Source organism: Exophiala viscosa (genome assembly GCF_022695815.1).
Source record: "Exophiala viscosa unplaced genomic scaffold EDD37scaffold_1, whole genome shotgun sequence".
In the NCBI taxonomy this organism is placed as follows: Eukaryota; Fungi; Ascomycota; class Eurotiomycetes; order Chaetothyriales; family Herpotrichiellaceae; genus Exophiala; species Exophiala viscosa.
In genome coordinates this window covers 963,556-979,052 of record NW_026944353.1, presented here as the reverse complement: position 1 = coordinate 979,052, position 15,497 = coordinate 963,556, and the positions used below count along the sequence as shown (strand labels likewise).

Sequence of the window (15,497 nt, the reverse complement as noted above, 5' to 3'; positions counted from 1 at the left end):
AAAGGACCGTCAGTTCGGCGTGTCCGCACTCTTTTTCTTACTCTTTACCGAGTCTCAGAAGAGATTGAAAGCATGATGATGATGACGCAGCGCACGTCGTGTACTCCAGTACCTACTAGTATTTGATATTGACTATGATTATTCAGGGCTGTGGTATCAGGATGCGAGGTTGAAGGCTGATCCTCATCTACTCATACCCCGCCAACAACTGTACTTACAGCTGTTGTAAAGCGGACTGTGTCACTGTTACTAGTAGTAGCTGAAAGAAGAATTCATTTGTTCGTATGTCTTCTTTTCATTCGTCTTTTCTTCTTTACGTACGCTGCCAATGACAGGTCATAGCAGCTTTTCTCTTGACAGCCTGACACTCGCTTCTATGCCCGAACAAGCATCGAATACTTGGCCTTACTTCGGATCCCAGCATCGAAAAGATCGGTGACACTTCCATCTCTCCATACGAGGAGTTTGCCCACTCACTATCACCTGCCATCTCACAATCCACAGCTCCAAATCCCCCACATTGACAGAACCATGACTCCGAATGCGGTCAAAGGAATCACGTTGCCTGCCCGATTCGCTCACATTCCAAGTCTGTCAGAACCCAACTTACCTGATTGTTCATGCCTGCTGTGATACTCACGAGAAAAAAATTCCCACAGCAAGAGACCTACAGTAAATGGTTGCCGCAGCCGATCTTGACCATTCTACCCTCGGCTTTGGTCCTATGGGAGAGCAAATTTCAACGCGAACGCCCGCCGTGCAAATCGTGCAGCAGCAGAATTGTCCGGATCGTCGGTATCATGATCATAGCTGCCAAAGGCTTATGAGTTCTGCTTCCTCCATCTCATCGTACTCACCTTCATCGTCCTCCATTTCGTCGTCATCGTCCTCACCTTCTGCGTCCTCGTCTCCTGCTTCTGACTGTTCGTCCCACTCACAGTCATCGGACGCAGAAGCCTGATCGTCGTCGACCACGTGAGGAAACAACGCCATTCGTTGCTCCACCGTCGCTCCACGCAGCCAAGCAAGTCTCTCTCGCTCCCAGAAGTATTCCTGAATTTTGGCCGGCCAATCGGCAACGTCAAAGCCACGGCGTTGATAATGTCTTATCTGGTGATCTCGAAGGCCAGCTTCAACACTTGCACCCGAATCTCTGCCATAGCACACGTCAACGTCCGAGGTCTGGAGGTATGGCCAAAAATCCTGGATACGCCCAGCGCTTGTTCTGCACACGGGGCAAAGGTTGTCGTACCGATGATGTTGATCGAAATGTGAAATGATGCAATGCGCGTGGAACCGATGCGGACAGTTTCGCAACTCCATCAACAGTTCACCAACCCCGTAAGTTTCCTGACAGATGGCGCAAATGTCCTCGGGGTCGAGATCACCCTCGAATAGGGGATGGACGCCGAACATATATCGGGCAAGAGTTGTGGTCGAAGTGAACTCCATGAATTCTTTGATTGCATCTGAACCGTTCTTCTTGTCCACGACAGTGTATAGCTTCTTCCAAGGTCTTCCAGGACACCACTCGGCAATGTAGCGGTAAGCATACAATTGTCTCATGGCCATGGAATACTTTGCAAGTCCTTCCTCAAGACGTCGGGTTCGTTCAATGGTTTCTCTGTAGGCCCAATGCATTCCGTTAGCAGACGAATTTCGCCAGTTGACACACCTCAAACGTTTGGGCATCAATGTGTCACAAACGTGTCCAGCTGCGTACCTACCTTCAAACTTATTTTCACTGCTCAGGAGTAAGACTAATAGTCTTGTCATTGCCGGAATCGTGCAATATGCGCTTCTCATCAACTCGGTGGTCTTGTCGGCGTTGGAAAGGTTGTCCACTCCAAATCGGTATGTCGCAATCAGTAGCTGAATGCTTTCCCTTGCGGAACGATGAAATGCTTGCAGCCAGTGGAACTCGTCTCGAAGCTGGAATGGGAGTACGTCCTTCGTACGGCTTGCGTCCTTGAGCTTGAGACGCTCTGCTTCCAGTATTGCAAAACGTTGGGGATCTCTTTCAATGGAGTCAATCAAGCTATCGTAGCGCCAGATATCTCCCAGTAATGTCCGAAGACATATAGGAGGGTCCTGGAGGCACGGAGCATGTAGAAGGTTGAGAAAGGTGCCACGGTGAACAAACATTGCCCCAAGCCCTCGGTCTGTAAAGACAGTTGTTGTCCTGGCTCCAGGAGCTTCGATGGCTTCCTGATTCAACTCGGGCTGTCGCCGGTCAGCAAGCCGGAAGAGAGCAGTCGCAGGATCCCTGACGCTTAGGAAGTACTCACAAATGTTTTGGCCTGGGTCCTTGTTAGCATTTTTCTGCTGATGTTTTGCAAACCACTCTTCATCGTCTCGAGGATTTGGGAAGATGTAATAATCCACACTGATTGCAGTGAATCTGGGGAGCTTAGGAAAGACACGCTCGGGGTCCATCAGGACAGGTGCTGATGTAGTCGCCATTGTTAGTTGTGAGTCGAGATCTGCTGTTGTTTTGGGGTTGGTCCCTCTCGATTGGCGACTGGTATCATTGGATTCTATCGTCGCAGTTGTTTGGGTGGAGGATACCAGGAACCAAGCCCTCGAATACCTTATAAATACCGATAGGCAAGTCACGGTCAGGGCATTTAGCATTGTCTCGTATGATAAGTGAGACTTTTTTCTTTGTTTGAGCGAGACATGCTGAGGAAGTGAAGCAGGACTCTTTGTTCGATTGGGACAAGGCAGCATTGTTACGACTTTCTCAGGAAATTTGTGCCTCTCCCTGGGTGCCTTTGTTTGGCCATTCTCGCCTTTGCGTTTTGGCGTTGTTGACGACGAGGAACACATAGCTTCATCCTGTGATTGGTAAGCGCCAGCCGTTTTAGACACTTGGCTGTGCTATCCAGGTAGTGAAGTGACCACACACGTAAACCTGGTGCGGCAAAAAGATGACTTCGGGAAATGATCGAAAAAGGGCTGTGACACAATGAGACTTGAACCCTGTGTTTGGAAGCCAGCAAAAAAGAGGACATATAGGTGCATCCCCCCATTGGAATCACCCAGTGGAAGAATGTTCAGGTACCGAAGACAATACTCGATGACTCTATCAAGAGGTTACACTTAATCAGTGCGTGACAGGGCCCCAAACAGGGAAAAGTGTGCCTGAACATTGCTCCCTGAGGGGACCATAATGCGGTTCAAGTAGCAGGTTGGCCAGGCCCGCCACTTAAACCAGCGATCACAGAATTGCAACCCATATGTTGACCAAGATTGCGATGATTCAATGTATAAACTGCCATTTTCACAGGCTCACGTGTAGTGCAACGAAGTGAAGAGAACTGACCGCCGGGTGAGGTAGTGAATTGAAAAGAGTTGGCCGCCCGTCAAGATGTTCGCTCACTTCACCTTCATATGATATTTCTCATTCCCAAGAGACAATACTCACACTTACCCTCGATCCTTACCCCTCCCCAACGCTTCTTGCCCTCGTCGATAAGTCCTCGCTCTGACTGCCATCGCATGAACGGACCATTCTTTTCTTCGACAAAGAACTGTCCAAGCGTCGAAGGCCTTCGAGAAAGGTCTCATCAATATCAGACACAAATCTCAGATCTCTTTGCCGGCGAACACTCAGCATCATGGAAGGCGTACAAACCGAAAGCAGCTTCGCTGCCAAAGCCTCAAACCATAGCGAACGCTCGGCAAACGTCGTCTTTCAGGTCCGCGTCGTCGGAAACAATCACAATACTACACCTTTCACCATGGTACAAGCATCGAAGGCTCGAAAGAGAGACGAACTTTGGGATGAGGTCGTCGCAAAGGTGCCCATTGTGATGGATGAAAGATACATCGGAACCGAACAGCAAGCAGCCAATCCATTCCATGGTTCGAGCCCTCCGCTTTACCTTCTGCAAGAGACATGCACCACCCAAAGCCACCGGATGCTGCATACGCGTTGAGCGGTTATGGCTTGGGAAAATGCATCTGAATATTCACGCTGGTATCAACGCAATGTCAATGAGGGCACGGCGAACACCCTCAAGATCGAGATACACTTCCAGAACAACCTGGTTGGGAATGAGGAGTACTTCAAGCACTATGATGTGCTTGTGGACGCTGGCCTTGGGAAGGTCACCTTGGAAAAGAAGGACCTGATGGAATACCATCTCGTTGCGCCGATGGAGGTAAACCCCTTCATCGCAGTCGTTCCTGGTACCAGTGAGTGGTTCCCAGAGCGCGATGCCATCGACTACCTCGCTGACGGTGGAGGATGCCCAATCTGCAAGGAGAAGGCCGAGACGCTGGGTTTGACGAGCGGCAGGAATGGCAAGAAGAAGAAGGCCAAACGATGAGGCGGAGATGCCTGCTGAGGCCAGCAAGGCAGGCGACGAGGATGTCGAGATGGAGGATGCCGTCGGTGGAGGATGGCAACATGATATTGTGATGCGATGAGGTCGAGGAATGTGTTGAACACCATCAGGTCATGTCAAGACGTTGACGTTAAAATCCCTCGCACTCGCAACAGAGTTTTTCCGCTCCGGCAACGTCCACCAATGAGAATTTCTATCAGACGAACACCAACTTCAAATTTGCAGACCCTCCCTCCTTGTGCTTGAGGAGGTCATCCTGCTCATTGACATGATTACTACTCTACAGTTCGTGGACTGTTGTTGGATCAACAGGCCACTGCAACGTCGCGCCCTTGCGCCCTTGAAAAGTACAACCTCGTCTCCACATCCGACAGTCTGACAACAGAAAAGCCGAACATTGCAATGATGTGTCGACTATGGATCCTGCCCAGTGCTACTTACTATCCAGCATCTGCCAATCGTAAGCTGCCATGACAGCCACTCTCCGCATGCAACCGACAGAGTCTGATATAAAGCTATGTAAGTGGATAACATCAGTCAAAGGTAAGCAAAGCCTTGCCAATATCGACTGATCCTGGCCTTTTTGCCCCAGCAAAGCTTCTGCGCGTTATTTTCATCAGCAAATTTTTTTGTGCCAGCCTTACCCGATCTTCCGCCAGGATGAGTTTTTACTGATAGCCGTGGACGATTTTATTTGTCCAGTGTCCATGTGGACATGTCGCTTCTGGCCGAAATGTTCGCATGGTCCCCGCTCATCGATTGTTTTAATACTCCAGGAGAGCTCCTCGTTGTTGCGACGAGGTGTATGAGCTTCAACCTGAGAGAATTCGAATTGTACTCCGAACGAGGCACTCAAAATGGCGGACGCAAGCCTTGTCATGGAAAAGGATGTCGAGGCCATACCAGGAAACCTGGCCCTTGATACGAAACCAGGAAACATCGAAACCGCGCCGACCGCCTTTGGCCGCTTCGTTGACAGCTTCAAACGAAACCCCAATGCTCGCGTGACGACACAAGCCATTGATGCGGACGGCAACATTCTCAAGGACCAGCCTCCTGCGGAACCGGCATTGGCTATGAAATTGAAGCAACGTCATCTCCAGATGATCGCTATTGGTGGTTCGATTGGTACTGGTCTGTTCGTGGGTTCCGGATCAGCTCTAGCTACTGGCGGCCCGGGGTCGCTGGTTCTCGCCTATGGTTTGATTGGGATCATGCTATACTGTGTCGTCCAGGCGCTGGGAGAGCTAGCCGTCGCCTTTCCCGTGGCTGGGGCATTCTCAGTCTATGCAAGCAGGTTCTTGGATCCAGCCTGGGGGTTTGCAATGGGCTGGACTTACCAATTGCAATGGGTTGTCACTCTTCCCCTTGAAATTGTAGCAGGATCCCTTACGCTGCAATTTTGGGCTGGTAGTCGAAGCGTCAACTCTGCGGCATGGGTCACAATTTTCCTGGTCAGCATTATCATTATCAATTTCTTTGGCGTTCGCGGCTATGGAGAAGCAGAATTTGTCTTCTCCATCATCAAGGTCACGGCAGTCATTGGGTTTTGCCTGCTCGGCATAATTATCGACACTGGTGGCGTACCTGGGGACGACCGAGGATACATTGGAGCTCGTTACTGGCATGATCCGGGGGCTTTCAACGCTGGATTCAAGGGCCTTTGCTCGGTTTTCGTCACAGCTGCGTTTTCCTTCTCGGGCACCGAGCTTGTTGGTCTTGCTGCAGCTGAGACTGAAAATCCACGTCTCGCTTTACCAACAGCTGTCAAGCAGGTCTTCTGGCGGATTGCATTGGTGAGTTCTCCTGTGTTGCCAGTTGTGACGTTTTCTGACTGAGTAACCCCAGTTTTACATGACGTCTCTTACTATCGTGGGCGTTCTCGTGCCTTACACTGATCCCATGCTTCTCAACGGCACCAGTTCATCCGACGCCAATGCCTCGCCATTCGTTATCGCGGTACGGAATGCTGGTATCGAGGCAGTCCCATCCATCATGAACGTTGTCATCCTTATTGCAGTGCTCTCTGTCGGGAATTCTTCGATTTATGGTGCAAGCAGAACTCTTGCTGCTCTTGCCGACATGGGCATGGCACCAAAGATCTTGGGTTACGTCGACCGCTCCGGCCGACCGTTGGCTGCTATCATAGCCTCCTCATTGATCGGATTTCTCTGTTACATCGTCGCCGCAGGTCCAGAGACGAGCAACCAGGCATTCAACTGGATGATCGCCATTTCGGGTTTGGCAGCAATCTTTACATGGTTAGTCAAATTACACATATCGAATTGACCATCACTGACTGACTTCTTAGGGGTTCCATCTGCCTCTGCCATATTCGCTTCCGCCGAGCTTGGAAGCTTGCAGGCCACACGCTGGACGAACTCGCCTTCAAGTCTCAAGCCACTGTTTACGGATCGTGGTTGGGGCTGATCATGAACATATTGATTTTGGTCGCTCAATTCTGGACGGGCTTCGCTCCTATCGGCTACGCCGATATGACGGCTTCGGAACGTGTCGAGAACTTCTTTGAAGTTTACCTCGCTGCACCAATTGTTATTGTCATGTACATTGGCTACAAGCTCGTCTACAAGACCAAGATTAGGAGAGCTAGACAGATCGACATCACTAGCGGAAGGAGGGAGATGAACCTTGCGGAGATCCTGGAAGAGGAACGCAGAGTACAGGCTACTTGGCCATGGTACAAGAAGGTCTGGAAGACGCTGTGCTAGTCGGACACACATGTACGTTACTAAGGGTGGCTTTCTGTCTCTTTCGGCTGGACAAGAAGTCGAGCATACCTAAAAATGGGCATGGCTCTACTACGCGTACATGATATAGCAGACAAATGAGCAAGACAAGCACTTCTTGTAGAGTGGTGTATGAGGTGATGGCTGCGTGAGCTGGCTTGTTAGACGGTACAGCCCTGTTCGAGACTGATCAGACATGCCGTACCAAATGACGATGGTTTGAAGTTGAGGTTGGAATGATGAGGTAATTTCTTGGCTTTTGTAGACGGACGTGCCAACGTCCAAGGACTTCATTCCTCTTCAAATATCACCGCCACTGCGACCACTAGAAACTTGATGCTCGAGGAAGAGTCTGCATAGATGGAGACCTCAACAATGATGCAACATGGACAGGGAGACGGCAAGCTGCGCGCACCTGACTCTGGTAGAACCTGCCTCAGCACAACGCAACGACGCTTCTCACTATTCAGCTTTACAAGGAACTCACCTTATTTACTGTTGAGCACATGTCGACATTCACCTCAAAGTGAAGTAACTGGCAATGGCAATTCCGTCTACCAGCTCCCACATGTTCGTCCGGACGGAGACACTATACGTTCATATGCAGTGACGGTCTCATTCACTTACTGCATCCCACATGTCAATCATGACTTCCCGTGCCTTGTATCTCCTATAAAATCCCCCCTTCCATCCTCCAAACTTCTTCCTCATATCATACTTCGATCTAGCCCTCCCATCAGGCTTTGCATTTAGCATGGCCGAACCTACTGACCTACGAATGCCCGAGGTTGGCTTGCAAAGTGCAGAGCACGAAGAATTACTGAATATCATCGACACTCTTCGCTCACAAGGAATCAGCCGCTATGTTGACTTACCACAACTCATCGTCTGCGGAGATCAGAGCAGTGGAAAATCCAACGTTCTCGGAGCAATCTCTTCGCTCCGTTGGCCAACAAAAGATGCTCTTTGCACGAGATTCGCGACTGAGCTTGTCCTTAGACGCGGTGCAGTTGCACAAGTCACAGTCACCATCACTCCCGGACCGGACCGCACGAAAGAAGTCTCCGAAGCGAAGCCCTTGCAAGCTTCAAGCCCCCATCCAAATCGATAGATGACTTTGCGGCGATTGTGAATGCCGCCGAGAAAGCTATGGGATTGGATGACTCCAAAAAGCTGTTCTCGAAAGATATTTTCAAGGTCGAATTGTGTGGCCCATGTCAACCGCACCTCACGCTCGTTGATTTACCAGGCATATTCTACGCAGGAAACCAGGCACAGTCAGACGACGACGCCACCCTCGTGCGAGATTTGGTGAAGTCTTACATGCGAAAAGCCAAAGACTCGACTGGGTGTGAAGCACCTGCGACCGCGTCTCAGCCAAGTTCTACTCAGTCAAATACAGGTGGAGCTTCCCAGCCTCGTACGCGATGTCGATCAGGAGTTGGAGAGCTGTAAGGGTCGCCTAGAAGCGCTTGGAGGCCCACGGGGCACACTGACGGAGCAGCGTATGTACCTGCTAAAAGCCAGCCAAACCTTTTCGAAACTCATAAGGTCTGCGGTTGATGGCACCTACGATGACGGTTTTTTCGGAACCTCTGAGAGTACAACCGGGTATAAGAAGCGTCTTCGAGCGGTCGTTCAATGCACAATGACCGACTTCGCTGACAAAATGGAGCGGGAGGGTCACGCTCAACAAATCGTTGACTCCAAGCCTTCACGGCAGGCATCGACCGTACGTCCACAACTTCTACTACGAGATAAGTATCTGGAACAAGTCACCTATCAGATGCGTCGCAATCGGGGTCGTGAATTACCAGGCCTTTTCAACCCTTCGATAATTGGGGATCTCTTTTTCGAGCAGGCGAAGCCGTGGCTGCACATTGTCAATGAGGTAACCGCTAAGCTTATCGATGCTACTTGGGAGACTGTTGAGCTGGTGCTCGACAAAGCAGCTGATTCGGTGACAAAAGAAGGTATCATGCGATACGCGATTCGCCCAAACATGGAACCAATTTGTGGAAAACTGCTTGTAAAAGCTGAGGAGGTCCTATTGCCGCATCGAAAGGGCCACCCCTTGACGTTCAATCATTATTTTACCGAGAACCTCCAGCAGAAACGACAAGCAGAGCATCGCAAGTTCGCATACGAGAAAATCCGTGCCTTTCTCAACGTTGATCTAACAAGCGAGAATACTTGGGTCTCCCACCACTCGTTCGATGCAAAAGTGCTTTGTGAAGAGGCTCTCCTGCAATGGTTTGAATTCATGACAGCGTCGCCAGACTGACCCGGAGGTTTGTCCTCAGTATCTGACTCGGAGGCAGCTTTCAGAGCCTCAGTCTTGGGCGTCGTCAACCTGTCCATCGCGGGAATTGCTGTCTCTTGCTGCGGGGAATGGCCATGGAGTTCATCAGGCATGACAGGAGGATACACTGATACCAGGCACTGAGCAGGACATGGACAGATTTGCAGCAACGGAGGCGACCAATGCCATGGAAGCCTACTACAAGGTGAGTTCGAGGAGCTGACCTACCCAAACTACTCTTGACTAACACGCATGGTAGGTTGCCCTGAAGTCCGTCATCGATGCTTTTGGCATGTATGCTGTTGAGGGGTGTCTTCTTGCAGGATTGCCAGATATCTTCATGCCTGAGATCGTCTACCAATTGGATGACGAGACAGTCACTAGAATTGCGGGGGAATCTACCGACACGGTGGTCGAACGAGAAGACCTTCAAAAGAAGTTCAAAGTCCTGGACGAGACGATGGTTACACTTCGTCGACTCAAGACATTTATGAGTTCGGGTACGAGACTTAAAAATTTTCCCCTTGTGAATGTTGCCCGAACTGACTGTTGAAAGCTTGATGATAAAGGAAATGCCAACCGAACTTGTTGGCATCGGCAGGGATGTGCGGCTGGCGGAAACTTGATGGTCTATTGGAAAACTTGGGTCAGGAATTGCCGAACTGAAGCGGGAGGCTACCAGGAATCAAAACTGGTCAGGTTACGTTCCATGGAGATGTTGGAGTATTCTGCTGCACAGACGAAATGACCTCAAGCAGGATCATCCTCTTGATGAGGGCTCCGAATCAGCAGATAATGTGGAGTGGCACCACTGCACGGCATGCAATGCATCGAATCGAGCTCAGTGCATGGATTCGGGATTCAAGATGCTCGGTCCCGTTCTCAGATTGAATTATCATCGTCACAAACATCGTTCAATGCTCATGTCTCACTTCATGGAACGATCGCTGAACTGCATTCCATACTGGTTTTCCACGTCATCGTCACTCCCACAACTCATCAGCATATCGAGCTGGTGTAAGATTAACCTGAGTGTTTGCTCCCACGAAGAGAAATGGTTAGACACCACTTCACGCAATGTCTTCGAAGGATGACAAGTGATCGGAAAGACCATATACAGCGGAGTCTGGCACCTTAACGAGGACGTCACATCTACACACCTTCAATGTGAGTGTTCCGGGTAGCTCATGTACATGAAACTCCCTGCTTGAATGCGCCGTCCCAGAGATTGAAGGCTTGACAGACATGCCTGAGAATGGTCAGAAACAGTTTGCCCACATTCACCATGGTTCCAGATACATGACTCACTGGATGTCGAACCTTCGCCACCGGAATGTGCATATAAGGGGTCTTGAGCACGCAGAATTGACAATGATCAGAGCAGCTCAATATGTCAGATCATAATACTGCTTGCCAGCCATACCAGCTCTGATATCACATGTGCCTTCTCCCTCCTCTTAGTCTCCAGCATATCACCCATGCTGACGAAGATCGCGATATTGCTTGCACGTTGAGGCAAGTCGAACCATTATATATATCATCAAGAACCGCAGCGGTTGCGTCCGATGTCTTGATGCACTGCAACCAGCCTTCGAGGCTATGCATGGCAAGGTACACAGGGTGCCGATGTGCAATCCTCCTTAGAGGTGCAGAGAAACACCTGTACGAGAAGGCTGGGTGAAGACTGGGGAGCCTCCCTCTGATGGATCATGAAGAGACGTGAGCAGCCACTTTACCGTTTGGCGTAATATCTTGTGGGACACAGCCTTATCCTGGGACAAAGGTGTCAAATGCAGACGAAGAAGGTCACGAGGTTTCTACTGCATGGCGACATTGCGTGTCCGTGTGACGTGATGCGGACAATACACAGCAATATATTGAGGAAGCAGTATGCCAGTGCCCATGGTGTCAACCGGCAAGAGAAATTCCCAGGGGGATTTGGGCGCTTCTAACCTTCGTCCGTTCCGTCCTGAACCAGGTTTTCTGTGCAGCCAGGCATCCGTGGTAACAAGCATTCGAAGGGAAAGATTCCTGAGAGTCGAACAGGAGGTCTGCCGTCTGGGACTGTTTGCGGTGTGTCTCCCATCTTCTACAACCACTTCATCTGGGAGTCCTGCCTGCTGTTCAAGCAAGAATCGGGAGAATCAGGATGATTACGATATGATACGACCAACCTCGGAGAGAGGATGGGCACAAAGTTTCACATATTTATATCCACAGTACTTCCTTGTTGGTGAGGTCAGCGCCAGCATCATTTTGGAGTCGAATGATCAGGAGTCAGAAAAGACGACATTCTCCGCGTCGATGAAGCTCTCAAGCAATGGTGCGTGGCGACAGAGATCCCTGTTCCGACAGCACCACTTTGAATAGCTCACGACGCCGGATCCAGGGGGTCTCCCGTCTTGATGCCTAGGACTAGGAAGCATCTCAGGCTATGGCAACAATCACACTTGCCGATAAGTGCATCGATCCATCGATCCCGCCATCGTGAGCACCATCCTGACCCTCGAAAGGCCTAGGCCCAAAATCACTAAGGCCGGAATCACGGACCCTGGTGCCTGGGAGTGTGAGGTGCCCAAATGCTCAGGGCATATCGTCGGAGGCCTGAAAATAGTCGGCGGCCTTGCCAAACCATTGCCGGGCAGAGAGCAGTATTGCAGAACAAGTTCCAGAGAGCGGATCAGCTTGCCAAAACGAGTTTTACGAAGTTGGGTTCGAGAAGGTGCGCGCCTTTGTTCGATGGTCGGCCTGACTGGTTCGAATACAGAGTCGCAAAGGCCATGAAGCAGGGTACCTACCGAGCTTCCTTAAAGACAGAGTGGAAGTCGGATTTGCCGCCGCCCAAAGGGCGAAAGAGGAGTGCTGCATATCCTCGCCCAAAAGCCGGATCCTGATAAGTGGTCTATAACCACCCACATTGTCCATGGACAAATGCTTCGAACCACAAGAGTGGACCGGTACACAGAGGTGGTCTGCATGTATGCCGTGTCATGCGGGATGCGCTTGGAAATGAACAATTTCGTCGAGAGGTAGATCTCACCCAGACTCGATGAAACTCAACGGCAGAGAGAACATTCTCCGCCACGATGTTGAGCACGGGCGTGGTCGTGCTCAACCAAGTGCCAACTCATATTCCAAAGAATAGCAAAAGCTACCACAGCGCCAAGTTCAGAGACCGTTACAGGTTTCAATGGAACAGTGAGCCTCCGGCAGTGTTTGTTAGTTAAGGATTGCAACAGTGGACGAAGGCATGGCTTGATTCCGTTGTGGGCTGGATCTCGTTCCTCTTTACAGGTTGAAGGGATTGCTCGCATCCAGTAATTCACCACTGTCAAAGCCCCAGCTCACCCTCCGCTTTGTTCAAGGACATGAAGATGATGTCAATTTTCCAATCAAAGAAAATACGACGATTTGGTCATAGGCTCCTCGTGGTCCTGGAGATTCTCGAAAGCCTGGCTCTCGAAAACTTGGTCCCCTTTAAAGTCTGCTCGTGTTCACGAGGCTTTATATGGACTCACACCAGAGATTGGGAAATTCTGGCCCACGCCGTTTTCGACTTAACAAGAAGAAACTCGAGAAATCGAGGAGCTTGTTTGCTCAGAATCTCGACTACATCCAAAAGACGGTGAAGCTGGAAACAAATGCGTCATATTGTTGTTATGTTCGGAACGCTCACGAGACGTTCAGTCCTTTCCGGAAGGTGTATATACATAGCGTCATCAACGCGACGATCGAGCACACATACCTCGTGGTCAGCTCATGAACTGGAAGGCCGAGGAGCTCGAATGGATAAATGAAGATGAAGGATTCATGGCCACAGGTGACTCAGAGGTCGACCAGTACGTAGACGAGAAATCTGGCTGGATGTGGTCTCCTGACGATGAGATTCTCATCAATCCTGGTAGCGATCCCAAACACTGGCAGTGCTACGACCATTACACGGGAATATGGTGGGCGATGGAAGAGTACCAAGAAACCCCAGACCCCGACGAGGACAACGGAGACTCAGGGCCCAAGAAAGGGCGAGTCAAGACACGGGCGACGCACCAGATCCCACCCCCAGTGCTGGTGCCAGGATATGAATTTCCATGGGACAACTCTATCTTTGCGGAAGTGCGAGCGAGAGATGAAGCGAAACAAGCACTGGATTCTGAGTCACAGACCGCAGCGGAGGAGGATGGCGAAAGTGATGACGAAGATGATGACAATGGGCTTCTGAGCGGCGGCCAGCGCCAAATGGACCGGCAAGAGATCTCCCTGGGAGCCCAGCCTGCTGAACGATGCTGTCGGCCGCTTTTCAGACAAGTGATTGATATAACGCGTCCTGATGATCAGTACCAGGTGTCTGGGAAGCCCCAGCCTCGAACTCGAAAGCGAGAAGGCGAGCCAGTTGGCTGACGACCAAAATTTCCAGCTCAGCCTGGACAGCTTTGTCGGGATTGGATATGATGGAGGGCATGGCATTTGCATCCATTGCATCTGTGACAGGATGTTGCGAGTCGCTGCCCTGATAAATGGAACCATCTGGCACGTCTTGCACGAAAAACATCAGGATGTGGAAAGCTTTGAGCAAAGCGGCCTGCTTCCTGGGCCATAATCGCGTCGAGAAGACGAGCTTCTACGTGCCCCCTTCGAGAAACAGAAGTCTCCCCGTGAATCGAACAAGGGTGATGAGTATGGAAGTGGGTACGTGGGCCCTTACCCCTGAAAGATTACAAGAGTGGGCCAACCGTAAGGCCACTAGGTGCGAAAGCGCCGTACGCGGTCGGGGGGACTGCCGTGGGTTCAGCGATGGGGACGAGGAGCTCGGTACGCGTTCTAGCTCGGTGTTCCTGAGCTGAAGGGAGAAAGCAAACGGCGTGCTCATCCGCTGTGCCTGGCAACGGTACATAAGATTTTCCAGAAGACAGGAGCTCACTTTTAGGCTAACTTCCTATACCTGGTTTTTGAGGGACGAGGGTCTATACAACATCGGTATATGCATGAAGGGCCCAGAATTGCTGATCACTGCTGCGAACCCAAGAGGGTAAGCTTTGTCAGAGCCTTGAGGTCTTGCCTTTGACCTGAGAGAGTTGTCCTCTCAGCACAAATGGGTATGGGGCTTCAGGGACTTCATGAAAGCCTGTTTCCAGATCTGCTGCAGCTCAGGGCCGCCCTTCCAGCACTGCCTACAAAGACATCCCAGAGATGGAAGGGCGCTCGGAAAGTGCAATGACAGTCACCCCATCACAGGGACAAGGTGGTTCTGTGTCGATAGTCCAAATGTTGTGAACATCCTAGAAGAGCTTCTCAATGCTGCTTCCGGACGTGGAGAGATCATGTGAGCCGCGTACGCTGTAGCAGAGAAGAGATAGCCTCGGTTGCGTTTGGTCGTTTCAAAACCGAGTGGAACATGTTGCAAATGCTGGTGCTCTAGACGAGATTAAATTCTGCAAGGGCAGGATGCTCGGACAAGGGGCAATGACTGACATGCTTCAACGACAATCATGGCAAGCGCATGGCCTGATTTTTGCAGATGGGACGGATTGGATGAAGTGCTGCACAGAGCCGCTGAAGGGGACACCGTCTTCGTAAACATAGGCCGCTTGGGAAGTCTGCATTGACCAGAAAGATACAACAACGAATCATTTGACGGAGACTCAGACTTCGAGCCAGCATGTCGCAGCATATGCATGCGATCGATATGACGACGAAGGCCTTTCCCGACGCACCAAATCTCGGCCAGGGCTCTTCGGATCAAACCCTGACCCGATCTTGGATAATGGGGAGGCGCGTGGCCCGGCATGGAAGACCAAGGGACGAGAAAGGTAGATGCCGGTGAATCAATCTCTTCGAGGCCAACAACGACGTCCACAGAACAGTACTTCGCTGTATCTGCCTTTGAGGCACGCGTAAGCTGCAAATTGCAGCGTCATTCGTCCGACATGCAAAATAACAGGAGGACTTGTTCGGAGACAAGTTCCATCTGTCCCCGGCCACACGGTTCTGTTCCTGCTTGGTGTGCAGCTCGAGCCGTGGCGCTTCTGACCATGACGTTGGACCTCGACCTGGCTCATCAGGAGTGAGATGGAGAGGCCTGGTCAGTTGGCATTCGGA

The 15,497-nt window shown here is 50.9% G+C and overlaps 6 protein-coding genes across 6 annotated transcripts; 5 read left to right on the top strand and 1 right to left on the bottom strand.

Moving 5' to 3' along the window:
* Nucleotides 1-573: 573 nt before the first annotated feature.
* Nucleotides 574-3,111, bottom strand: EDD37DRAFT_17191 (uncharacterized protein). Its single transcript, XM_062809870.1, has one exon. It carries the CDS (start codon nt 2,827-2,829, stop codon nt 805-807), a length of 2,025 nt encoding a protein of 674 aa, XP_062674596.1. The 5' UTR covers nt 2,830-3,111; the 3' UTR covers nt 574-804.
* Nucleotides 3,112-3,620: 509 nt separating this feature from the next.
* Nucleotides 3,621-4,334, top strand: EDD37DRAFT_603629 (uncharacterized protein; the record flags this gene model as incomplete). The annotated part of the gene is made up of 2 exons (XM_062814667.1): nt 3,621-3,867; nt 3,943-4,334. 2 exons carry the CDS (start codon nt 3,621-3,623, stop codon nt 4,332-4,334), a joined length of 639 nt encoding a protein of 212 aa, XP_062674595.1.
* An 896-nt stretch (nt 4,335-5,230) lies between these two features.
* On the top strand, nt 5,231-7,081 carry EDD37DRAFT_557625 (AAT family amino acid transporter; the record flags this gene model as incomplete). Its single annotated transcript, XM_062813717.1, has 3 exons — nt 5,231-6,148; nt 6,201-6,613; nt 6,664-7,081. The coding sequence occupies 3 exons, from the start codon at nt 5,231-5,233 to the stop codon at nt 7,079-7,081; spliced, it is 1,749 nt and encodes a 582-aa protein (XP_062674594.1).
* Nucleotides 7,082-7,853: 772 nt separating this feature from the next.
* On the top strand, nt 7,854-8,210 carry EDD37DRAFT_644494 (uncharacterized protein; the record flags this gene model as incomplete). The annotated part of the gene is made up of 1 exon (XM_062817521.1): nt 7,854-8,210. One exon carries the CDS (start codon nt 7,854-7,856, stop codon nt 8,208-8,210), a length of 357 nt encoding a protein of 118 aa, XP_062674593.1.
* A 537-nt stretch (nt 8,211-8,747) lies between these two features.
* Nucleotides 8,748-9,954, top strand: EDD37DRAFT_603626 (uncharacterized protein; the record flags this gene model as incomplete). The annotated part of the gene is made up of 5 exons (XM_062814666.1): nt 8,748-8,831; nt 8,862-9,323; nt 9,370-9,390; nt 9,550-9,606; nt 9,661-9,954. 5 exons carry the CDS (start codon nt 8,748-8,750, stop codon nt 9,952-9,954), a joined length of 918 nt encoding a protein of 305 aa, XP_062674592.1.
* A 3,206-nt stretch (nt 9,955-13,160) lies between these two features.
* EDD37DRAFT_644491 (uncharacterized protein) lies at nt 13,161-13,799 on the top strand (the record flags this gene model as incomplete). The annotated part of the gene is made up of 1 exon (XM_062817520.1): nt 13,161-13,799. One exon carries the CDS (start codon nt 13,161-13,163, stop codon nt 13,797-13,799), a length of 639 nt encoding a protein of 212 aa, XP_062674591.1.
* Nucleotides 13,800-15,497: the final 1,698 nt, after the last annotated feature.

Excerpts from the sequence above, each read along its gene's own strand:
- EDD37DRAFT_17191 (XM_062809870.1), bottom strand. The coding sequence starts at position 2,829 with ATGTGTTCCTCGTCGTCAACAACGCCAAAACGCAAAGGCGAGAATGGC.